Source organism: Manduca sexta, chromosome 12, assembly GCF_014839805.1.
Source record: "Manduca sexta isolate Smith_Timp_Sample1 chromosome 12, JHU_Msex_v1.0, whole genome shotgun sequence".
In the NCBI taxonomy this organism is placed as follows: Eukaryota; Metazoa; Arthropoda; class Insecta; order Lepidoptera; family Sphingidae; genus Manduca; species Manduca sexta.
Window position 1 is genome coordinate 1,518,953 of NC_051126.1, and position 26,474 is coordinate 1,545,426.

At 34.6% G+C, this 26,474-nt stretch overlaps 1 protein-coding gene and 1 non-coding gene across 3 annotated transcripts in view; one reads left to right on the plus strand and one right to left on the minus strand.

The window, feature by feature from the left end:
- The first annotated feature begins 306 nt into the window (after window positions 1-306).
- The window catches only part of LOC115449462 (solute carrier family 23 member 2), a 32,663-nt gene continuing 6,495 nt past the window's right edge, over window positions 307-26,474 (plus strand). Inside the window, exons 1-9 of one of the 2 annotated variants that reach the window (XM_030177295.2) lie at window positions 307-528; window positions 994-1,054; window positions 12,749-12,862; window positions 13,013-13,133; window positions 15,034-15,267; window positions 16,377-16,512; window positions 25,034-25,154; window positions 25,356-25,497; window positions 25,907-26,020. In XM_030177295.2, coding sequence (XP_030033155.1) covers window positions 1,001-1,054; window positions 12,749-12,862; window positions 13,013-13,133; window positions 15,034-15,267; window positions 16,377-16,512; window positions 25,034-25,154; window positions 25,356-25,497; window positions 25,907-26,020 — 1,036 coding nt within the window. In that variant the 5' untranslated portion in view covers window positions 307-528; window positions 994-1,000. Of the gene's footprint in view, window positions 529-993; window positions 1,055-6,009; window positions 6,103-12,748; window positions 12,863-13,012; window positions 13,134-15,033; window positions 15,268-16,376; window positions 16,513-25,033; window positions 25,155-25,355; window positions 25,498-25,906; window positions 26,021-26,474 lie in introns of those variants that run through there. The other variant, XM_030177296.2, reaches the window with a different exon arrangement.
- On the minus strand, window positions 13,446-13,517 carry Trnaa-cgc. The gene has a single exon. It is a non-coding gene; the product is annotated as a tRNA-Ala (tRNA).

Sequence of the window (26,474 nt, forward strand, 5' to 3'; positions counted from 1 at the left end):
ATACACGAAGATTTTTCTGTATGTAATACGTTGATAATGGTCATTACATTGTTTAGAAAAACATAATTTGTATTAAAAAGCTTTATGAATGCATTTGGTTGTCACTGATTTGTTTTGTTCATCTTAGTCGGAAGGAACACTAAGTTTAATGCCATTAAATCGTAACGATTTTTAAATCACCAACATCATTACAATAAAAATAACCCATAAATTTATTTGTAATAGCCAATACGATTATCGCAAAACGATAAATCGTTTTCATACTTTACGATAATTTTGTTACACGTTCATTCTAACCCTTTAAACAACTTGGTGCTAATGAATAAGTAACAGATATATCGAGAGAAGGTAATGACGTTTAGTTAGCATTTGTAAGTCGGCTTCGACGTGTGACGAGTTGCGTGTATTTTTTTTAAATATTCCATATTGTGATGTCATTGAGCGAAACACGGGCCTGGCTGAACGCATTCTCCTTGCACTGTTTATTTTTAAAATTTAAGAAAACGTTTTATTCTTGATCTTGGAAAGGTATTTTTTTGATAATTATCATATTTATTTACAAAAATTGTTTAATTGCCATAGATAAGCCAGGGATGAATAAAATTATTACTTTACTTAATTTTGTGGCGGTCGGCAAAGTAATACATCATTTGATGTTTAAAATTATTTAAATTTCTATTTTCAACTTGTGCATTCCTGGCTTTCAAGGGCCTTATTCTCTATCACAGTAAATTCATAACTCGACCGTGTTACGTTATCTTCGTGTAATTAGCGAGGAATGGTATTCTGTTTGCCAATTGAACTATTGTTTTAAACGCGACGCGATGTGTTATGTGTTTGTTTGTCAAAATAACGTGTGATAAGGGCCTTGAAAAGTATAATGTTCGAGTTAATTTTGGGCCATGTACAATAAATTAGAATAAATAATTATTTTACAATTATTTAGGTAGAATCATTTAGTTTAATTTATATGAATAAAAATCAATTTTCTAGATTCAAGATGGTGCATAATAATGTGATACAAATGGGCCTGGAGAATGTTATTCGGGAATTGGTAAGTACAGTAAATTTAATAATAAGCTAGAGACGTATAGTATGCACTTTAATAAATTAGTATATTCTATATTTCAGTTTACTCAATAATACATATAGGTACATATAGGTGTGGTAGAGACGAGCAAAATCTTGTTAATAGACATAAGGCAGATAGACTAACTAGAGGCAATAGTAAAAAAAAAAATACATTTTTTTTTAAATAAAAAAGAAGGAATAAAAATTAATTTACTTAAAAACACAATTTTTAATCATATTTCACAAAATATACGCTTGAATACGGTTTTACGTTGCAAACTGTACAAAAGTAATTACATTTTATTTTTTTTTCGTTTTCGAATAAAAATATATCGCCTTGTATATAAATTTTGCTTATATTTTATACTTGGCACGAAGATCATAGATATGAGTGAAATATTTTAACCAGTTTACCAGTATTATATTATATTTTAACCAGTTTAACATAAAAATTAAAGACAAACTATATAGTTAGTAATAGACCGCTCATAACGGCCAAATTTTTGCTCCAAAAGTTATTACCAATTGGTAACAAATCGCTGTCTTATTCGAAATGTCCGTATGACAAGATGTCACATCGTCCTTAGATATTAATACAAAAATACATTTACAGAAACTATGCTAATATTCGCATTAAGACGTGCAAATCATGATATGAAAAAAAATATGAAATATTTTACATTGGTGTTTTGCTATTTAACAGTAGATTGAGTAACCATCGCATAAGCATAACATTTTTGTAAGACAATTCTCCCAATATCCGCTCTATATAATCTTAGAACTCTTTGACAAAAACATATTTTTCTTTTTGTTATTAATCTAATTTCCATATCAAACATTTTTACGCTTTCGACCCGTGTTTCACAAAAAATAACACCTATTTACTTACGTCACTAAGAGTTATTGTCACGACTCCTTGTGAAGGTCATACTAAGAAATATATCAGCAATCTAATTACAATGAACTTGAAAAATATACTTAGCCATAATAAATTCCATTGCTTTTATCCCTATAAAGTCAGGTAAAGAAGGAAAACGCCCTTCCATCAACTAAACTTGTATGTTAATTATTTTCAATAATTCATATTGATTTTATAAGATACTGGTTTTACTCGTGGATTCACATGCGTGAAGGATCTTCCAGGGTAAAAGTCCCGTTTTATATTTCCTGCCATTAAAAGTAGCCTATAACCTTCTCAGGGTCTTAAATTATCTCCATACCAAACTTCATACTAATCCGTTCCGTAGATTTTGAGAAAATGGATAACATGCAGATAGACAGAAAAGAGGACTTTGTTTTATAATATGTATACATTTCATATATTTATACTATCATAACGATTATCTTAGAGCAAGTGCGATAAAATGGAATGTTTTGTTTTCTAAAACTCGCCATTATCTAGAAGTTCTGCTGCGGTATGTAAAATCTTTCACTTACTTGCGCAAATTACTCTATTTTTTATGTCAGGAACATTTTAATCCACAGCAGTCACGAATCGAAATAACTAACTTTTGCCCGCTTCTCGTTCGCGTGGAAACTTATTCCAGACAAAATATTTTCCCGGAATATAAAGGAGCCTACAGCACTCAGGGGTAATATAGCTTCCTATTAATAAAAGAATTTCCCAAATCGGTTCAATTGTACTAAATATTAGCCTCAATAACCCCACAAACAAATTAATACATATTTTCTCTTAATAATATTAGCATAGATAACAAATAGAATTGCACTAACCCAATCACGACATAATGTTTTTACGTCACAAACCTTAAGTGCAATAAATACGAGTATTTTAATAACCATAACTTTGTTTCTAAATGGTAGAGTCACATTATAGAAGAAAATTTCCTTTACGAATATAGGAATATTTTGACATTATGTTAATAAATGGCTTCATTTATTAACATACTCATCTACCTCTGCTAACATTGTGCCTAAAATAATCTATAAATAACGAATATTTTCACCAAAAATGCAAGATTTACTTTTCTGATTTCAACATCATTTAGTAGGTTCAAATATACCGTGTGCGTGTATAGTGTATTTCTGATTTCGGGCTGAAAGTATAATGTTGCCGATGCAACGAATTCTCTTAGAGTAGTAGTAATGGCATTTTATTAAATTAAAATTACTTTTTAATGATAATTATTATTATCTTCGAAACTTACGTTTTTTTATTTTAGATGCACATCTGAATCGCAGGATTCAAGTGACTTTTTGTAAAGTGTTATTTTCATGAAGTTAAGTATCATTTAGTAATACAATGTCAAAGTAAACTTGTACAATTCTGTGCTCTTTCTAAAAGTAACTTAAACAATGTAATATGGCCATAACTAATTTTTTTACAAATTAACATTAATCCCTTTACTATAGAATTAAACACGCCCGTAAACACTAATTATTATATAGCAAAATATTGCAAAATGCTACGAATTAAATCTCACATATTCTGTTTACCCGCTCTGCAAGGGTTTAGTGCAGGGATGGCGAACCTTTAATGGTTAACGTAATAATATTAGCCCTGTATTGTCTCATTGTTGGAAACGGACCTCCTCTACTAATGAGTAATATAAAACGTGCTATTATTTATAAAAAAAATATATATTGCCTGTAACGTGCCATCTAGGACCGGATTTATCTACCCGAATGCCCATTTTTGGCGACTTTTTATGACACCACATTTTTCTTCTTTTTTTATCGTTGTTTGGCAAATTTCACTGCACCTGAGGTTAAGAGAAGTGAAGCCCAAAGAAAGATATATATACAATATCTGGCATATTACTCGAGTGCTCGAATTATTTTGTCACCTGCCACCACCTGCGTGCCATTGGTTCTTCATCCCTGGTTTAGTGAAATGGTAACCACGGCACGTTCCATCAATATTGTTCAACTGTTATGTTTGTAGCTGTAATGGACGCTGGGTGCTAACAGAACGTGTTTCCGTTATATACCCTTCAATTTAGCCGTCACGCTCTGTGAATCTCTGAATTATGCTGGCATTTGTCATTGGGATTAGCGCTGCATCGATTTCGATATAAAAACTGACCAAATTAAAGAGTCGCTTTACTATATTCCCATTTAAATACAGAGTTATTTGGTATACTACTGGTGGTAGGTCTCTCATATGTGAGAGTCCGTCGCCACTGCAATGTCTATTTATGCCGCCAAGCAGCAGTGTGTAGTCACTGTTGTGTTCCGGTTTGAAGGACATTGTAGCCAGTGTAACTACTGGACATAATGAAACTTAACATCTCATGCCTCAGGATGGCGAGCGCATTGTAATACCAAACAATACTTTGTAATTAAAGGTGTTGGATGGTGTTTCTACTGTTTATGGGCGTTCGTATCGCTTACCAACGTCAAGCTCATTTCATCATTCAACGCAATAAAAAAAATATAGATACATGAAATCTTTCTAGAAAGACTGAAATAATAGTTTTAAATAAATACGTTGAAGCAGACAGGTTCATACTGTAGTTATCGGCAAAATAAATTAGTTGTTAAATCTCATGTTGCCACATATTATTGGCTACAATGACTCCAAATGGGAACAGCAGCGCTTATAGCTTAACGGCAACGGCTCTCCGAACAAACGGCCATGAACATTCGTTCCATACATTTTCGACGCATGAGTTGCGCCGGGAATAAGCAGATATAGGAATAATTTATTTAAAAAATCAATTTTAGTTCTTTTGAAAGTTTTATATGAAAATATTCTATAGTAAATTTACTAATCGTAGGTCGCATGGTTAAATAATGTCTACTGTAGAGGAGGAGATATATACGAATAATTTGTTTAAAAATTAAAGTTTAATACTATGAAAATATTCCTTAGTAAATTGTCCAATAGTGTTGGTTGCAAAATTAAATAATTATATATACTTTAGGAGGAGATGCACTGAATCAACAATTTAAGTGGCATTTGATAGTTAAATTAATGTTACAATATCCACGAATTAAAATATTTGAAACAACAAAGTTAAGATAACATAAAGTAAAGTATTATTTTTCTATATATTATTTTATAAATCTTGGCTTCCAAAAATTACGATTTTCGCAACGTTTTGTTATAGAGAGCACTGTAGAGTTAAAAGTTAGGTATTACAACGCCAATCATAATAAATTGTGTATTACATAAACATATAAACGTAACTATTAACTGACTCACGACTTACTGAATCACGCATTTTATTACCGAAGGGGATGGTAGAGGCGTAACAAGTGCACCCACTTTTACGCCGTGTATGTTTTTTGTTCCGTCTCATGATATGTTAGGAGGCCAATCTTTCGCCATATCGCGGACTGAGTAGAAAAACCCAATATCACTTTGCCCAACCCGTGGATCGAACCCGAAACATCAGCACTGCAGTCGTACAATAATGCATCTATAGTTTAAACATGAACGATATAGTATACTATAAATTTAACATTGCTTACTACATCACGACTCGCAAGCCAATTACTCGAGGTCTCCATTCAAAGCACTTGTTTTATTAAATTTATCATAACATTGTATTTTTTCAATTTATACATGTTATACATGTTAAAATATTTTTAATAATAAACACTACTTGTCGTGATTTATTCTCTAACCCCAAAGGGTCTAAATTACGTATCAGTAGCTAATCAGGTATTTGATTAAAGAAAAATCTTTATACAACAGTATTTTAATTAACGTTTTATAACTTTTCTAAACTAAACTGCCTCTAATGTACATTACTTCTAATGTATTAACATTATTAACAACACAAGTAAGAAATATTATTCAATTATTTTTTAACATAAAAAATAATATAGTTCTTAAGTAAAAAATCTCATCTAGCTTATTATAATATTTATTAATAACTATTACTACGGTGAAAAATCATAATTTGTTATTTTTCTACTCATACATTAGTTTTTAACGCTAGCAACCCAACAACGTCATGATTTATGAAGTATGACCCGGTGTTATGAGCCTTAAATATAACCTTATGTGTAAATAATATTAACATGAGTAAATTTGTTTGTTCCTACGATATAGTAACACAGGTAAGCAGTTATTTGTACTATATTAGTGAATAACACTTAAAGTAACGCAATGTTGCCCTATTTTTCGCTCAATGTGTTGGCATCATATGGTAGTTTTCACAATATTCATACGAGACGTCCCTTCAATAAACATGAATTAAAAGTTTCATTATCTGCGGAATACTCGAACTATATTTTTTAACTAAACCCGTAGTTATCTTAATAAACATTGCTGTATAAAGTTTATTACTTTTCGATTTAACGGCGCGTTAAAACATTACTTCATTGCCAAGGTTACATAAAATATAGTTTGAGATAACTTGTACAAAGTAGGTTGTCTTTCTAATCAATTTTATGAATAGCTGACGTCAAAGATTACTGACTGATGAAGAATAAGGGGCACAGAAGAGACATGCTAAAGATTTTCGAAACCGCATCTTAGAGCTGTGATTATAAGATTTGAATTTGTTCATATAAAGTTATAACTCAACTAAGAAGATGTAGGTGATATTCGGTTAAACACTTCACGCTAGGAGAAATACCTTTTCATCGTCACTTAACAAAAAAAAGTAATTGTGAGTATATCACAACGTGATTTTGCATCCTGCTTTGAGGCAAAGGCCGTCTCGTTCTAGCATACATACACATAGTAAAACAGAGCGTAGGAAATATTCCACTACTCATTCATGGCATAAAGAACCTTGTACTTGCGCTCATAAGAACATTATTGGTTGTGTGCGTGCGTACACGTGCGCGACCACACAATTGCCAACTATGTATATATTCTGGTCTTTTGAGGTGAAATAAAAAAGAATATTTCCTTTTTGCAACTGTATACAGGGTCATTTTGACATTGCATTTGAAATATTATTAAAAAGTTATTTTTATTTTACACGCCTTAATGCCACTACTACTGCTCTATGAGAATTCGTTGCAGCGGCAACATCAAACTATCGGTTAAAAATATTCTCACGCGCAAGCTATATTCGCACTAAACAACAAAATGACTAAATAAATTTGAAAAGTAATACGGTATTTTGTGGAAATATTGTTTATATTTGGATGTTTTTTGGCACAAAGTTAGCAAAGGTTAATACGAGTATGTGGTGTCATTTATTAACGTAATGTCAAAATGACCCTGTATAGAGAAATGTTTAAAGCTTTATATGAAAATCTCTACATTTCTTCTCTATTCCTTCCTACCAAATTTTCCAGATTAGCTCATTTGAATCATATTTTTCATTATTTATATAACATTTCGTATCTACTTTTGCAAACAGACGGCACAACTTCCACAAAACCTGCCCCTACATTATTCTAAATCTAAATTCTATAATTTCAGTAGATCGAACAATTTAAAGGTTAAGCGATTGTGTAGACGACCCATCAAATAACAATGGGACATAAAACCATAACACAGAACGTATTAACCGCATTGTAATATAGACCTACGTGGTTTCTGTTAAAGTTTATATTACAGTGATCAATAGATTAACAAGGTTTGATAAATCGACGAAATTGGAAGCCGTTGTTAACACAACGCTCTTTAATTGAAGTGCATTTATTGTATGGTCGTATGCGTATGACATTTTTTAAATGAGATGCTTAAAACATTATAAATGCAATTAAAACGTATAGTATGTGTGATGGAGAAGACATTTTAATTATATAAAACCGTAAAAATGCACACTGAAAACCGTGCAGTGAGCGAGCGAATAAAATCGCATCTTTAGCTCTTAAAAACACCATATGCTTAAGCCCTAAAATATATCTTCAAAGTGTAGCAGTAACTTTTGATTTTTTTTCTAACACTTTATGTCTCTCGCCTTCGCTCTACATTTTATTTCTTGCATTGAGCGATCAGAAAAAAATATACTCATATTCCTTTTATTATCTTATTGATGTGGTGTGGATATCGTGATTAATTTGTGACGGTGATTCCCAGGTTAGATTTCCAGGCCAGGATAATGTTTCGGTTTTAAAAAGAAGTGCCTGATAAAAGTTCCCCTATATATTTTCTGGGAATAAAATAGAGTTTATATTTTATGTTAAATCTCCAGCAGTATATCAGTGAAAACTGCATTGAATTTCATGCAATAGTTTTTTGTGTGACGTATGTACAAAGTGTACAGACAGACTGACTGAAAAAAATATGCAAATACTATTTATTGTTTTGGCGTCTGCTGCTCCAATAAAGACCCTCTATATTTAATTATCTTCATTATCTATAATGTACAAACATCGACCTGCTACAATTTAATATGTATAGATTTTCGTGTTAAAATTTAAATTTACTTTACGGAAAGTGGATGCAGTAGTAACATCCATATTTACATAATAAATATACATATAATTTAGTAACTGGCATGTGGCAACTCTAACTTAATCCCCGACGCGAACGTAACCGAGTATACCGCTCCCGGAACTTGCAAATCAAATTACGGGTAATCCGCGTTTCCTAGACACGAACCACGCTGACTCCTGACAGCTATCCTATTAGTTTTGAATCTTCATTGCAATGTGAACAGCGAGTTAATAATATTGACATTTGATCCCTATAATTAGCGAAAATTTGAAGCTTCGGTTTCGGTTCTGGTTCGCATCCCTAGTCGGGCAAAGTCGTATTGGGTTTTTTTACTTAGTATTAGCTCGGAGTCTGGAATTTATGCTTGATATAGCGATAGATTCGCTCCCTAACCCATCATAGGAAGAGCGAAAAGTGGGTGCCCTGGTAGCACCTCTTACTTCCCCTTCGGAGACAAAGGCCTGATGTGTTTTATATTTTGTTATATATTTTAAAACAATAAATAAGATAAATGCTATGGTTAATTGTTTTGCTAATTTAACAAATCATAGGTTGCTAGATTTCAATTAAAGTTAAAAGTTTGTAGAAAGAAACGGCAATGAATATCATTGTAAAGATAATATTTTATTATGGAAGTAAATACATCAAGATAATATTTACAGTATACTCTTCGTTTATACTAGTTCAATTATCTTTATTATAATAATCTCTTACAATATCGTAAAGCCTTGACTGTCACTTATGTTTGATGTGTAGACCAAGTGAATCTTAGGACTGTGTTGTATGGGAATTTTTGTAGAAATTTTATAGCTTACGAACACAATTTATAGCCCACAAGCATCTTTGATGTCAGAGTTTCGGACCTTTAGCTAAAAGAATAAAGTTGCTTCCATTATGATTTCTTTTTATTTGAAAAGTTATTTTTTTATATATTTTACCAACATGTTTGCATATAAAAATGAATCTCCCTCCAACGACGAGGCTTAAACTCCAGCCAACCGTAGTTAGGGATTGAAAGGGAGGCATATTTTTACAATGCGTGCCGTGTCCAGTAATATTGACTTCTGCAACTGGATTTTGACACGACGGCTGATCGAGAGCTTCTGAAGATGTTCATCGAGCCTCTTTGGTATCAACTCATGGACAGAAACGATAACCGGGACAATAATTGTAAATTCCACACTCCACATGTCAATAACCTCGTCTACGAAGTCTAAATATTTAGACATTCTGTCTTTTCAGGCTTTACAAGGTTATCGTCATGCGGAATGGTGACGTCAAATATTATGCGGCACGACAATCCTTCAATTACTTGTATTAATTTATTTCTTTTTTAATTGAATTTAATAATTATAATTTTAGACATAGAAAATAACGTTTCTAATTTAAAAAACAAATTATAGAAGACCAAACATTCTCGTTTATTTGTTTTTATTCCACTGCAATGCAGCTGATTATCTGGAGCATATTGCGGAGAGGATTGGAAGGCGACATAAAAAGTATCATATTTGTCTATGTCCTTCGCCAAGAAATGTATGACCTTTTTGTGTTCCGTTCTTAAGTACATTGAACCTAATAATTGTACCTAATAATAAATGATGCCTGTCTCATAAATGTATAACTCGACCAAATAAAAAAGTCAGAATAATCTATGCTCCCAAATAAATGGTAATAAAATAAATACTGCCGATATCTGTCAAATAAAATTTACTTGAAACTTGTGGAACACCTAAATTTCTCCTAAAGAACGATAGAATAATATATGTAATAATAAGTGCAGTAATTGTATTTATTAATTATAAATGTTTTCTTGTTAATTACCCAAGTATTTCTTTTTTTTTAAATCCTTCACGCTTCCAACTATGTATCAAACAAATTTATGCAAACAAACAGATGAGCCAATTGGTTCACACTAAGTCGGTGTACACATTACGTAAACATGTTAATATTTTTGTTTACATGCGAAGGCATTTTAATTCCGTGTTGCTAAAGGTGATTAGCCGCCTGGATAGGAATGGAAAAGCAAATAATATGAACATGTCTTGACATGCTGATATAACGTGACTTATACACGATATTTCTCAATAAAAGAGTACTTCTTCTGGAATTTTTATACGTGATCACAACTTCAACTCTGAAGAAGAATTTATTTGTATATCTTCTAGAAAATATTAAGCTATAGTTGCAGATTTTTAATTACTGCCCTCCTCCGAGCCAATGGCCTTGTGCGTATGAGTTGCGAGTAATATGCAAAGATTTACAAAAAAAAATATTGAAAAATTCAATTTCAGATCTTTTTGAAAAATTTTACTACCTAAATCATCCTTATTAAATTGTCTATCGAATAGTGTTGGTTGCTTATTTAAATGATGTGTACTTTAGGAGATGCACGGAACCGACAAATTTAGTGGCATTTTTATTACGAAATAAAAAAAAACAATATCCAAATTATAAACATTTTTAACAATTATCATAAAACTCAAATAGATAGTGTCAAAATATGATTAGCGTGCCGCTTTGTTAGAGGAACCATTTCTAAGTAGTCGAGTTACATTATAAACATTGATTTGGTCGTTACGGCTGAGATGGATTGGAAGGGGATCGTTTTAGTGTCGCGTTCTGTGATGTAGCTGATAACCATTTAAATAACATTGCAACTGGTAAATAAAGTATAAGGACTCAAGAATTATGATACAGATGTAAATATTGCAAATTAAATTCTACGCGGATATGCGTTGGTATTGCTCACCCACACCCGTATTATATTATGTAAAGTTAGAATGAAATAATTAAAATTAATTTATAAGTACTAGGTTTAACTCGCTGCTTAACCTGTTAGCTGTTAAACCCCCACGAGATGGACCGGTGACCTGGTAAGGGTCGCCGGAATCCGATGAATGAAGGCGGTCCAGAACCGGCCCCTATGGCGCTCAATGGGGGAGGCCTATTTCTAGCAGTGGACGATTCCCGCTGGTCTTACAGAAATATTATCAATTCTATTTATAAAAAAAACCCACACAGACATGTTAGCTTTCTATTAATAAAAGTATTTTTAGAATATGATCGATAGGTTCAAAGATTTTTAACCCTTAAATCAAAACTTCAAATGTTTACTCTATGTATTATTCTGTTAGTAAAAATTATAAATTAATCTATATCACGAGTGATTTAAATACAAACGTACGTGATTTATTATAGCGCTAAACGTCAAGCAAACACTATGAAGGACTATTTGCATTTGTTGAATAATATATGAAGTTATTGAAGGCAATCATAATGTATTATTCGAAACCTGGCCAAGTAACTTAATGAGTACATAGATATAAGTAAAGAAGAAAGTTAGAAAAGCAGCTCTCCAGAGAAGAACGGGGACGAAACTCTAGTATTGTTCTTCTACATACAGATAAAAAATACTATTATTTTTTTATTATTGTTTATAGCAGTACATATTTTTTTTCATTTACTACCTATTATGCAAGAATCTACTTGGATAGCTACCCCTGCAATGTTTTGTCGTAAAGAAGTAGTGTGTAAGCATTGTTTTGTTCCACTAAAGGACATAGTATTGTGGGCCACAACGTTTAAAGTTTGGATGTGTACTGGACATCGGTTTCAAATATATCAATTTGTAATTAAAAATTCTGTTTATTAGAGGAGTTGCTTACTCATGTTACAATATAAACTGCTGATCTCGTCGTTCTGTAATAAAAAAATACAGTGAAATGTGAGGGAATAATAATTTTACGCATATTATTAGCCATTTTAGACCCTGGCATTATCGATAATCCTATTTGTTCAGGGTTGGGGGATTTCAAAGGATTTTTTGTGGATAATGAAGTCAAAATCCTTTATTCTCAGCATTCGATTCTACAACGAGGGATTATTTGGGTTGCAATATTCAATATCTCGAAGATATTTCGTTGTAAAATATTGTAAATGAAAAAATGTGTATCACATAAAAGTATTTTTTCGTAAAGGTCCCAAGTTAGGATACAATTAGCATACAAATACTATTAATTAAGCTGCATTTCCACATTGATCTGAAACGAAATGTTGGCCTGGTCATATTAGGAAATTCTATGGAGTGGAAACTGATTTGATAGGCCACTGGAAATCTTACTCGTTTGAAATCTAAATCTATAGTTAGTTCCCGAGAGAGGCCTTAGTTAGCAATTGTAAGGCTCTTGTTACCGATGCCACCACGGGGCTTAATTGAGGCGCCGGGGCTTATTAGACTCCAAAATCATTTTTTTTTGTAATCTATAGATAAATTTAACTAAACTACAAAGCAGTAATTATTCTTACAAAGTATATATGTTTGTTAAAGTTAAAGTTAAGTTTAATGGTTATTTTTTGTTGCAGCGGCAAGACGATGTACCAGGCGAGCATAAAGACGAGGAGGAAAGGAAAGGGAATGTCACGTATGGAATCGACGATACACCTCCGTGGTACCTCTGTATATTTATGGCTTTACAGGTTTGTGTTGTTGATACTCGATAGCTATTTAATTTTTAACAAAAATACCTGCGGTTTTCGTATCTTTCGACTGAGTGCAAGGACGTGAAGATGGAGTTGCGAGCAAAAACTATTCTTATTTAATTGTAATATTTTTTTTATTCCATACAGCACTACTTGACGATGATCGGCGCCATAGTAGCCATACCGTTCATCCTGTGCCCCGCACTGTGCATGCAGGAGACAGACCCAGACCGATCCAACATTATATCCACCATGATATTCGTCACAGGTACGTACAATGTAGAATAGTGGTATTATGCAAAAATTATAAATAGCGCCATCTATTGTACCTTGACATAACTATTTGATCTCTATAGTGACGTCGTTTTTACCAGTTGTGTATGTAGTTCTATAGTTAACCGATAGATTGCGCAATTTTAAGTACAATAAATATGTATGTTATAAAAACGATTTTTGTAATGTCATATTATTACTTTATAATATATTTAGTAATTCTTAAGCTTTTCATAGTATCGAGGGTAAAAAAGTGTGCAATATATAAGAATATGTAAATAAAAAATCTCAAAAAGTATGATACATATGGAGGTGCTGGGATTTGAACCCAGGACTTTCAGCATGCGAAGCAGACACTCTACCACTGAGTTACACCCCCGGTTGGAAAATTAGTCGAAATTAAGGATAGGCTTTTAAACTAACGTACTCTAGTTTCAAACAGGGATGTTATGGATATGAAATTTCGGATATGGATACGGATATGGATATAGGAATAAAATTATATCGGTTTCGGATACGGTTAAGGATAATAATTATTTCGGATTATCCGGTAGTTTCGGATAGTTTCGGTTACGGATATTTGATTAAAGTAAAATAAAAAAAAAAATATATATATATATATATTATGTAATACAGTAGGGTGACGAATACTAACTATTGTTCATCGTCATCGTCGATTATTAATTATCGATGAATTAATTGGGGGACATGGGTGTTCGGAAAAAGTCTGTGTTTTAGAAGTAGTGACACCTCCTCTCCGTGAAAAGTTTTTATCACACTGTTAATATTTTGCAAAAATTACTTTTAACGTGACCAAAAAAAAAAAAAAAAAAACTGGACGCATTTCACTTCACTTTACTCAATAAAAAGAAATACTATTTATGAATGAGTTTATGTTATGATTAAAAATAACAAACTATACAAATTTCACGTAGCGTGTGAGCGGTGAAACAAAAACGTGTCGGAACATATTATCCGTAACTTATCCGAAACTTTTATAACGGATACGGTTACGGTTACGGATATATTTTTATTTCGGATATCCGATAGTTTCGGTTACGGTTACGGAGCTCCATAACATCCCTAGTTTCAAATACACTAATAGAGCGCCGTTCAAATTTCTATACAAACATGTAAATTTGTTTTAATGATCCCTTTTGATTAAAAATACAAAGTAGTTTTCCATTGCTGCTATCTAGCGATTTCAACTTCAAATCACAAACTGTTTTCTCATTAAACCGCCTTCATAAACCACTAAAAACCATAAAATATTTAAACATAACACTAGGGACTATTCAAGTATTACGTAACGAAATTTTGAAAGATTTTTGACCCCCCCAAGCCCCTATGTAACGCGCCGTAACGTTTTCCTGTAAACCCCCACCTCCCTCAAAAAGTTATGTAACTCTAAAATTACATTTTTTTCGCAAAGTACCGGAAAATCACTAAAATACCTTTGTTATTGTTTTAAAATAAAAAATCCAATGTAACGCGTTGTACGACACCCCTCCCACGCCTGTAACGCATCGTAACGTTTTACAAGACCTCTCCAAATTGCGTTACGTAATACTTGATCGGCCTCTTCCTGGTTACCAATTTTGTAATGGGCGACTAATTAGAATCAATTGTTAGCTAAGCTAAATAAATAAATGAACAAATACACGAAAACAATGTTTAATTTTATTGGTAAAATCTACTGATCGAATTTTTATGAAATTTGATATGGAGATAGTTTATGATCCTAGGAAGGTTATAGGGTTTTCTCATCTTACTTTCTATCCCGGGAAAATATATAGCGGGACTTTCGTTCCGGAAAATTCCTTCACGCGGGCGAAGACGCCAGCAAAAGCTAGTTGCATTATAATATTTATGCTTTTTAACCATTCTTTCCTCAGGACTAATAACGTGGCTTCAATCAACATTCGGCTGCCGCTTACCCATAGTGCAGGGCGGCACCATCTCCTTCCTAGTTCCCACCCTGGCCATCCTAGGTCTACCGGAGTGGCAGTGCCCCGCTTCGACTACCCTGGCGGCCATGACGGAAGACCAGAGGAGGGAGGTGTGGACGAGCAGGATGCGGGAACTGTCGGGAGCGATTGCTGTATCCGCGCTGTTTCAAGTGTTTATGGGTGAGTTGTAAAATAAATAATAGAACAATATTTATATGGGAAAATTTAGCTTTTTACCCAATGATAGCCTCGGTGGCGTAGTTTATTGCGTGCGCAGTATGACTATTGCTTTGAGGTGCCAGATTCATATCCCAGGTTAAGCAAAGATATTGCGTTAATCTGGTCAATATCTGGTGTATGGTACCTAAGAGTGTGTCATATGGTGATAGAATTGCTCCCACATTAATGGAATAAAAGGCGTGAGTGTACGCGTATTTTTACTCAATGAATAATTTCATTTGTGACCCGCTCTAAACGCAATATGGAGTAAGTTTCATCTTACTCATACTGGAAAATAATTCATATGAATCTCTAAAGGTACTTGGATGTTTTTAAGAAATAAACGTACAAATTGCTCAATGGATTTATTTATATTATAAACATAGATAAACAACACTGGTTTGACAGAATTACTTTGAACCTAGAAAGTGATTAAAAAGTGGTTTAATAGAATTACCTCTACTTAGAAACGGCTTAAAAAATATACCTATACAAATAGAGCGTGGTCGTAAGCAAAAACTAGTGTTAAAACGGTTTCCTTTTTTTATGACACAAATAAAAAAATATGTTATCGTCACTATACGGCAAATGATGGATGAACATTATATATTGGCTGATTTATCGCAATTAGAAATTTGTGTGTGTCGAGATGTGGGGCACGAATATTTGTATAGCCCTAATCGATCGGTGTACAGCTTTTTGTCACGACTTCGTTCGTTTGACAGATTTTGCTTACAAATATTTTTTATTTTTTTACGCGACGGAGAGTAATTTGTAGCCTGATGCAAAGTCTTTATGAAAATATAACTTTAACATTGCTTGGCTTAGCTTTCAAAGGTCAAACCATAAACATATTTATAATTTCGTATATATTCTTTTATTACTTAATTTGAAACAAATATAATTATAGACTAGGTCGTTTTCATATTCAAAATACCCTTTTAAGATACAATATTTAAATACGTTTTTTAGTTTATTATTTGACTGTAATGTTATGAACTACATTCACATTACTTGCTTTAAATTTAACCTGTGAAGTATTATATGTATAAATAAATGATTGTCTCCAGGGTACTTCGGTGTGATCGGATCATTGCTGCGTTTCGTAACGCCGCTGACCATCGCGCCGACGGTAGCGTTGGTGGGGCTCACGCTATTTGACCACGCTGCCAGCGCCGCAGCCCAGCAGTGGGGCATCGCTGCGGGGTAAGCAATACCAACTGTAGTCTGAAATAAATGCTCGTCGAACTATAGAGAATCGTCGTCACCGACAAATCGTAACACGAATGACGAAATGAAACCGTCGCTGGTCGATATATTGTAGTCAATGAGTTATATTTATTTCTGAGTGTTGTATCTCTATAGTTAGATATGTATTGTTTATTGCTAAGTACAATGCTATTAAAAAGACTGTGTAAGCCTAATTTTGAGTGGAATGGACTGCCGAGACGAATGTCCGCAGGTTCAAAAACCTAAGGACACACACCTCTGACTTTTCTAAAATGTTGTGTGTGTTATTTGTGAATTATCGCTTGCTTTAACGGTGAAGAACAACATCGTGAAGAAATCTATATACCTGAGAAATTCTCCAAGAATTTTCAGGGTATGTGAAGTCTGCTTTGCAACAGGCCAGCGTGATGGACTAAGGCTTAATGCCTCTCGATAACAGAGGACGCCCGTGCCCAGCATTAGGACATTATATAATACAGGGTGTCATTATTATACTGTGCTATTTTCTATGGTTTGAGAAGGTTGTGGCTGCGATATCTATTATTGTAGCCAAAAACCAAAATGACCTATCCGTACCTAAATTTTGATACAAATATTTGATCGGTATTTCGCGGTGTTTTGGACGGTCACATCAAAGTAACTCAGAAGGTAAGTGGAGTTGGGACTAATTAGAATGTCGACTGATATAAAATAATTACCTCTTAGAGACTTTTCCGCGCTCGCACCCATTACTACAACTCCTGTAATCCAGGATCAGCAGTGGCACGCATTTAATGACACCGAGCGGTGAAGCTCGGCGAGTCTCAGGGAAAAACTAATATTTCATTATCCCGCAACGAAATTAATCAAATAGAAAGATATGGAGGACTAGAGGTATGGAGGTATTAAGGAAATGTTAATTGTCCACTACCCTCCATAGCAAAGCGGGAGACAATAATTACCTCTTGCAAGTCAATACAATTATGCCGGCCCGTTTGAATTGATATATATGGGCTGATCCCGGAACGCGACACACTATGTCGGGTTTTATAGCTGTAGTGCTATCGAGGCTAATACAAAAATTAATGTGATGGCAATTTGTACATATTTACCTAATTTAAGCGCCAAAATAGGGTATTAGGCTTCCCTTTCGTAACTTTATGTTAAATCTTAATTATCATTGGAACGATTTACATCGTATTTATGCATATTAATAGTACCTATGTCGTGTGAGTTCTCTTTCGAAAAACGTCACCCTTCGCCTCTGTAGGGTATAAAACAAAGCCTGGGGCTGATCTTGCGCCGACAAATGTTTGATTTGTAAACATTTGTAAATATTTGTTAGGGGTTTTCCAGACTTTACGGGAGCCTATATTTTGTTTACCCTAACGTTAAACTTGTAATTCCCAAAAGTTTGTCTGGCTTCTAAACTGTTACATGTATTGGTGAAAAACACAAATATTTTCGCTTCAGAGGCTTCGACTATGTTGCGTAAAAACTTGTAGTGAAAGAGAAAGATTTCTTGTTTCAAGAATTTTTGACTGTTTAACACTATATTGAAATTTAAAACTAAACGCTGATTATCATATTTAGAGCCGTATTGATAAATGAAACTCATCTTTGAGTAGGGTCTCAAGTAGACAAAAGTATAGAGCTATTTAATAAAGAAAGCTGGTTATGTCTTTAACTATTTAGAGTTTGTATCTAGTGTTATCGACTACTTTAGTGGACCTAAAAAAAAACTTAACTTGTCATTTAAGAGCTTAATCTCAGCTGAGTCGTAGTTGTTTAATGAACAAAGCACCGCTGTCAAAGACTCTCATATGCTCTGACTTGAGATATCATTTGAAATGTTTTCGATATCTGTATATGTAATGGCGTGATTTAAGATGGTGACTTTAATTTGACAGCGTCTCAGCTGATATCATAGTTCAGGCGGCTGTAAATGTTAGTTAAGAGTGAGAGAGGGACGGGAAGGGCGGCCGACCTAAAACTGCGAGCAATGTGTAGGCCAGTGGGTGTATTCCGATGACGCATGCAGAATTTACACCGATATATTGTATATTTGTACTCAGTACTCTGGATAGTTTGCAGGTGTAGATTTGTCGAAAATTACTAGCAGCAGATTTGAATAAACAATCTGCCACACAGAGACAAGTTTAAAGATCATTCGGTTTTTGTAAATCGATAGTTTTGACATCCAGAGTGAATTAAAGCCTAATATTGTTTAATAAATACTGGAAAAATTCGATAAAAGGCGTTTTGGAAAGATAAACACACAAACACACCCCTTTTACCCCTGAAGGGGTAGACAGAGGCGCAACTGTTGCACCCACTTTTCGCCACGCGTATTGCGTCCCATGATTTGGTAGGAAAAGAGCCTATCGCAATATCAGACATAAATTCCAGACCCCGGGTCGCCTGACAATTTAACAGAAAACAAAAACTTAGACAAACGTAAATAAACCTAAAAGGGAAGCCGTTAGGAATCGGATTGTATGGACGCTTCGTCACTGCTCGTCATTCATAAGTATTATGTAATAATATATCAATGTTGACGCATGATATATTTGTTTTCTTTTGATTAATTTTTACAATAACTATTCAAAAGCATAACCATAAATATTTAGTAGCTGCAACTGTCTTGAATGGTCTTCTAGCTGCAAAGAAACGTTAGAAAATGCCTCAGGAACCCAAAACTGAATATTCATTTCGTAATTCGTATAGATGTTAGAAATCTTCACAACACTCAGTAATAATCCAGCAATGAGACGAGAGGTAAGCGCTAACACGAACGCCTTTCAGGGCAGTCCTCGCAATAGGGTAAATGCTTGTGTAATCCGCACTATTTGTCCAGATAATAGCAGAATACAAAGCTTGGATCTAAGAGTGAGATCCGAAATTATGAGTCTCCATTGATCGCTGGTAATAAATGAAGGTTTTGTCTTTTGTTTCAATTTCTTGCGACGTTTAGGTTAGTAAAAAAACTTCCACAAGTTTCGAAACGATTTTAAGCGTGTAAATGATCGCGGCAAATATTAAAGCTTGCAAAACTTGCGGCGAGTCGCATGTATGTATAGTTATTGAAATATTACTAATAGTATATCCAACTGTAATTTCTTGTGATATATAATGCTGCGGGAACTAATGCTAATCTAAACTCAGCTTTACACTATTGCATCGATTTTACAACTACTTCCACTAACTAATTAGACTGTCTGCCGGTATTTAATTTTAATTGAATTACCTTTATTCCAGGAAAAGCCTAAAACACTCTTTAAAAAATAATTAACGCACTTACAAACTATTCGGCGACTAATCAAACGTGTCTATGTTGACGTACGTAAACTTCGACCAATCAGACGCGAGCTCCTGCAATTGGGAGGGGTGGGGGCCCTCTCGCTAGCGTGGGGGGAGCGGGGTGCATGTGCAGCTCAAACTAGGAAGGTCAGAGGTAAACGCTCCCAGCCCCGGCGATATCGATTGGTATCGCAGTTTCGATGTGATATGCGCTGTGGAAACTACATTATGACTTGTGTTGAAGATTTAAGGCTGTTATTTAAATTGTCAGACGGATATCTTGTATTTAAAGCTGTTATTTAAATCATCAGATCTATCAGATGGATATTTCGTAATGTTGGCATATTTTTGGAAGAGAATCTGTATGTTACAATTAATCGACTTATTCATAGAACAATAAATATTCTAGAGGAGTTCGTGTACAACATGATAGCTTCCTCGTTTATTCGAACTTCAGTAATTTTATATCTACCATGTGATATTTACATAGGTTTCTTGAGTTGTCATTTTTAAGTGTTGTCTTTCTCGCGTAAGGTTATTGAACATATTTGTCTATCTTCAGTTTTATTGAGACGAAAAAGTTGCTACTCTCCCACCTCGTACTCTAACTCTGAAAACGAAGGATCGACAGCATGTATTTATAACGCAGACTAATAAAGTTCGGTGACTCTCTGGAAACACTAATCTGTCTTTAACTGAAAGCGAAACTGTTTGAGGTTATAAGGAGCATTACAAATTAACTGTCCACTTCCCTCCATTAGCAATAGAAAGTGATGGAGTTGAAGATAGGGTAGGTACAGTTGCAACTACAGCAACCTCTATTTGTCCTGTGTGTCCAATCCGTCCGTCCCATGATGAGAAAGAGACGAGCGTATCGTCATATCGGGGACACACAACTCCAAAATATTAAAATAGGAAATATTTTTAGGTCAAAAACGGACATTAATAGTCTAGCTGTTACCAAAACCATCTAGGTTTACATTTTTACATTTGTAAAGCACCAAGGTTTAATTAAAAGAGTACTATTAAGGATTCTAAATAGATTGAGACAATATGATGGAAGATTGATACATGTGTCAAGAGTAAACAAGAGATAGATTGGCAGCGGCTGTAAGTGGGTCAGCTGTAGCTCTCCACTCGTCATTAATGGAACCTGTTGATACAGTCACAGCACTCGATACACAGCCGCATGTCACGTACTGTACCGTTTGTCCAATTATGACGTCATGTCTAATGTATTGGCGGGTGGAAATTTTGAAGACTACGTACAAGTATTTTGAACTTTCTTTTATGCTGTGGCCAAGTGCTATTGTGTTTCGTTTCCGACATTGTAACCTACTGGTTTAACACTGATTTTTAAGATTAAATTATAAGCATTACAATTGCATACATAATAATAATAACAGCCATGTATTATATAATGTTATTGTATTATATACTGCTGGGTACGAGCTCCCTTTACTACTGAGGGATTAGGCCTTAGTTCACCACGCTGGCCTAATGCGGATGGTAGACTTCACACATCCTCAAAATTCCTATAGGGAACTTCTCAGGTATGCAGGTTTCCTCACGATGTTTTCCTTCACCGTTAAAGCAAGCAATAATTCACAAAGAATACACACATAATTTTTACAAAGGTCAGGAATGACTGCCTTCAGGTTGCGGAAATTCATCTCGGCAGTCCGTTCCATACTCTACTAGGGTTGCGCCTAGTATAGATATCATTACTAATGTCAATAAGGTTTTACTAAATAGCGATGACCTTAGGATGCTGACTTTAATTTGAGAGCGTCCCAGCTACTATCACACTTCAAAGCGGAACTAAGTTGCATATACAAACACGGCCCTAGTTGTTGTTGCTTCTTTTTATGAGCACTCATGACGCTTATCATCAAGCGAGCGTCTTACTCGACTATCATTTATTTATATAAAAAAATTCCGCCCATCATTAAAAGTCCATATTCTGTCCTTCCCACCGCGCATAATTTATTCATAAAGCTGTAAAACCCAGGTAATACGTAAGTGATGTCTCCCGGGACTCGTGGGGTCACGGGGCGGGGCGGGTGGGGCCGACCCCCGTGCAACAAGTCCGCTATCGATTCAATCTGCATCCCGGTACCGGTGTCATGTACAAGAGCAGTTATTAATAGTTCATGTCGTGTGATTTTTGTGTTTTAATGAACTTATTTGCACATTAAGCAGGGTCATTGTACATTGAATCCACGAAGTAAGATAGAGTGGATATAGTTGAGTTTAAAATTGACATTATAATTTTTAAAACTTAGTATAATAGTTACAAATGAAGAGCCAGGGAAACTTAGGAATTAAATGAGTTAGATTATATTATAGCGATATGTTATTGATATGGAGCATACGCGGGACGTGATTGGCAGGTTCCACTGCAGTCCCTGGGTTGGTTGAACAAAGTTATTCGTGCGCTTCAACGCTAAAGAAAATCTTTGTCAACATGCACATCCGCGTCTTTGGGAAATTTTCCAATGTGTAATAAACAACGTAGACAGAAGGAGCGTTCTTATTAATAAAGAAGAGACGCACCCAACAGTGATATAGTATACAAAACACAGCCTATATTATTATTCTTATCTCACAATTCATACCATATGCGTGATATGGAAATTTGTAATGCTTTTGTCTCTGCCTACTACTGCGGGTTCCACGCGTAGCAATATGTGTAGTAAATATCAATATCGGATGATTTAGTAGGACAAGCTCGCGAGAACATCAAATATATTTACTGAGGTAGTCGTGAAAACGTCGCGGGAATTACAAAATAACCTATATATGGTAAGATACATAGATATTATGTATTTTTGGCTGTCTTATCTCCTATCCACGCTTTCTTAGTTAGTCGAAATTTCGCGCCGAAAGTAAATAGGTACATACATTATAATTTAATGAAAAATCACTTTTATTTTAATAACTTTAACATAGTGTTATGCCTTATAGTATCTAATAGAAAAGTAGATTTCCGCTATATACAAAATACCAAATAAGCCTCAACCTTCAACTTAAAAAAAAATTCAAAGCAAAGGAAACTTCTATCAAAGCCAGAAAACCAACTTTCGACATTAACAACAGGCTAATTAACAGCCGTTTACGCGTTCCTTTTTTGAAGTTTTAAAAATCCAACGTCCAACACGATGTAATGGCGTTTGATTACAAAATGGCGAACTGGATGAGATCAAAGCAACCTAAATAGAGTGAGCCGGGACGCTCTGTGGGAACATTATGCGAAGTTTGTAACTGTTTGTGCATTCGCAAACGAGATTTGTGGCTATCTGTTTGGAATTAAATCACTCGGTTCCATTTAAAGTTTAATTGTTTTCTGGTTATTTCCTGGTATCGATTAAATTGATTAAAGTCCTACTTTATTTGCGAAACACGTAGAAACTAGTTCCGACCGCGGGTCATCGTCTGATTGAGGCTTTATGAAACTGTCTGTGTTATTAAAGACAATTTCGTCTTTGACAAGAATTTAGCTTTTTAACGGTTATTTAAGATATGTCCTTGTAGAGCCATTTAAGAGGAAGCCGCATAAAATATTTTGCCATAATAAAGTCATACATACATATGTACATAGTATCACGCTTCTATCCCATAGGGGTAGGCAGAGACTATGGATTGCCACTTTGCACGATTCTGGCATACTTCTCGCGCTTCCTCCATCTTCATTAATCTTTTCATGCATTCCCGCCGGTTCCGGGTACTTTTGACCTGGCCTAAAAATAAAGTCATATAACATTTATAGTGAGTCAACGAAAATAAATAGAGGTTAACCAGCTACCAAATCCAACAGTAAGGTATTATTAGTTCATATCGGTTTTGGATATTACTAGTCTATCACCGTATTCAAACTGATGATTTTTCCTGTGAATAAATCCGCAGCCCTTGTAGAAATTAATGCCTTGCATGACCCATATCCAACATAATTAGATGGTTGAGTGTTCATTATAAGCGCAGACGTTGCTAGCGCTGTAGTGGCGCCACGGCGACGCTCGACGCTGCTCTCTTGTTTTTAAAGCTACATTGAAATTGTATCGGGGACTGCTTAAGGGACAAGATTGTGGAGGATTACAGGCTGACATTATCAGTCTTACTTATAACAATTTCGCAAAGCTATGTTAAACACACAAATTTACTCGATCAGCTGTAAGTCAAAACCCGCCATCTTGCCTCTTAATAAGGTTTAAACTAGGAACCGGTGATGTTTTTACAGCTATTTAAGCAATTCTTAACTACCCCTTAACCCTAAAACAAGTTTATAAGTAAGACTGTGTAATAACAATTGAAAGAGATGCAAGATTAGTTTAAAGTTCGAATCGGCGTGCAATTCGTCCAATATACATTTTTTGTGACATAAATGTTCAACTGGACACTTCTTCAGGATATAACTTTCATGACGATATTTTATGTTTACGCGAATATTAAATATTGATATAAAACATTTTTCGGAAATTGTCGCGGTTTTTTATATTATAATTTTCTTCTGACTTGCAGCCTTCATGGTCGCCCGTGACCGTTTTATTTCAATAAACCTTTCTAATTAATTAACAGTTTGGTCAGTATATATTACTTAAAATTTCATCGATCCATTCAGAAGTTTAAAAACTATAGTAATATCTTTATTAAGTTCTACTCAGTGGGACAATGGCATATAAAAGAGCAGTGTAATAAAAACATTTCGCTTATGGCTTGTGTCGTTTCTAATGTCTAGCTTACAACAGCGACCTCCATTATGAAATACGTTTCAAATTACAATGTATCCCGCGAAGGGTTCGTTCCTTCCCTACGCTGTTCACCTACTTCTTATAAAATTACATTTTGATGACCTTTACGATGTAAAGACAGCGTCTAATATCTTATATGCCAGGGTAATCAAGATAGGTATCACGACATTGCATATTTCTGGCAGCTTATACTTAGTAGTTTGCAACAATTGTGTTAGTAATTATATAGGAGGGTAATTAGTGTCACAAGTATTATTGGGAGTAATTGCCCCTAATTCAGACGAGCGAATTGATAGTCTTATCGCTTTGTAAAATCATTTTTGACATAATAGTAATATCAATTTTCAAAAATCATACAACGCCCTTCGCATTATGTGCAATAATGCTTTTAAAATGATATTTGGGCTGCCAAAAGCCAGCATAGTATAAATATAGTAAACCTAGGAATTAAACGGGATCTTTTGTTTCAGTACATTCACTCTGTTGACGATATTCTCCCAGTGCATGACCAACGTGAATATTCCGACGCTTGCGTACAAGAAAGGCAGGGGGTGCACAGTAATTTGGTTCCCACTCTTCAAGCTGTTCCCGGTAAAATTTATTTAATGATTGATTTTAACATGCATTTAATATTACCTTTTGATATTACGCAATATTTACGATTGCGTTTACAATTAACCTAAATATTTCACAAATCGTATAAACTTATGTACTAATCGTTAAAAAATCTTCGAGACTTTTCGTTTCAAAATCAATATTGTCAACACGTCTTAATGGAAGTATAATGTGCAGGTGCTCCTCACAATAATGATAATGTGGGCTGTGTGCGGCATACTGACCGCCACGGGAGTGTTCCCCCCGGGACACCCCGCCAGGACAGACCTCAAGGTCAACATCATCGAGGATGCGCCGTGGTTCAGAGTCCCTTATCCAGGTGCGTAGAATTAATATAATATTGGCACTACAGTTGGGGTAAGGAGTATGCTATAAATTCACGTTTGTATTATATTTAGCAGATTGAAAGAGATGTTTAGGCTGAAAAATTTACGTTCATTTCTGGATTGGTAAAAAAATTTTGAGTTTTTTATTTGAAAAAACACCCTTGTTAACTCGTGCCTGGTAAGCCAAGCCAATAAAAGGCGAGTCTACTGTCACATCTTGGATAAATATCAACCCAGTCAAGAATAAATTCGCTTGTAACACAGCCTTAACTTTATTTCTTAATCATTTTTTCGTATAACCAGAACCATCAATCGATAGGTTTTAAATTAGTTGTAGGCAATCCAAAAAAGGAAGGAATATTTTAAATTGCCAATCATAACCAAAGTAATCATTTTGTGCAGGGCAATGGGGCGCGCCGACAGTGAGCGTGGCAGGCGTTCTGGGCATGCTGGCAGGCGTCCTCGCCTGCACCGTCGAGTCCATCAGCTACTACCCCACCACTGCCAGGATGTGCGGTCAGTCACCCCCTCTACATAATGCGCAGGAAATTAAATTAAATTAATCTAAATTAATCTTTATTGTGAACCATTTTTAAAAACTACAATAACAAAAGTAAACGATGATAGCTGCTGTAGTTAAAACTGTGTTACAGCTATCAACGCCCTTCCTTTAGAGGAACTTAGGTTACACTAAACAGAAACTTTAAATATTATAATCAAATAAAGGTTCTAAATTAAAATATACAAAAACAAAACAAAAATATATAAAAAATATGGTCTACTTATGAGTTATGTGTTTGTGCGTGTGCGTGTGTGTGTGTGAAAAATGTTTGCGAGTTTCCCTGAAGAGGCGAACAAACTATTGAAACACTTCTAAAATATGAACCTATTGGTAGTCATGATGGAATGCTAAATAGTCTTCAAATACAATAGGATTTTAATTTGAGGCGAAAAGCAATCGCGTCTTAGC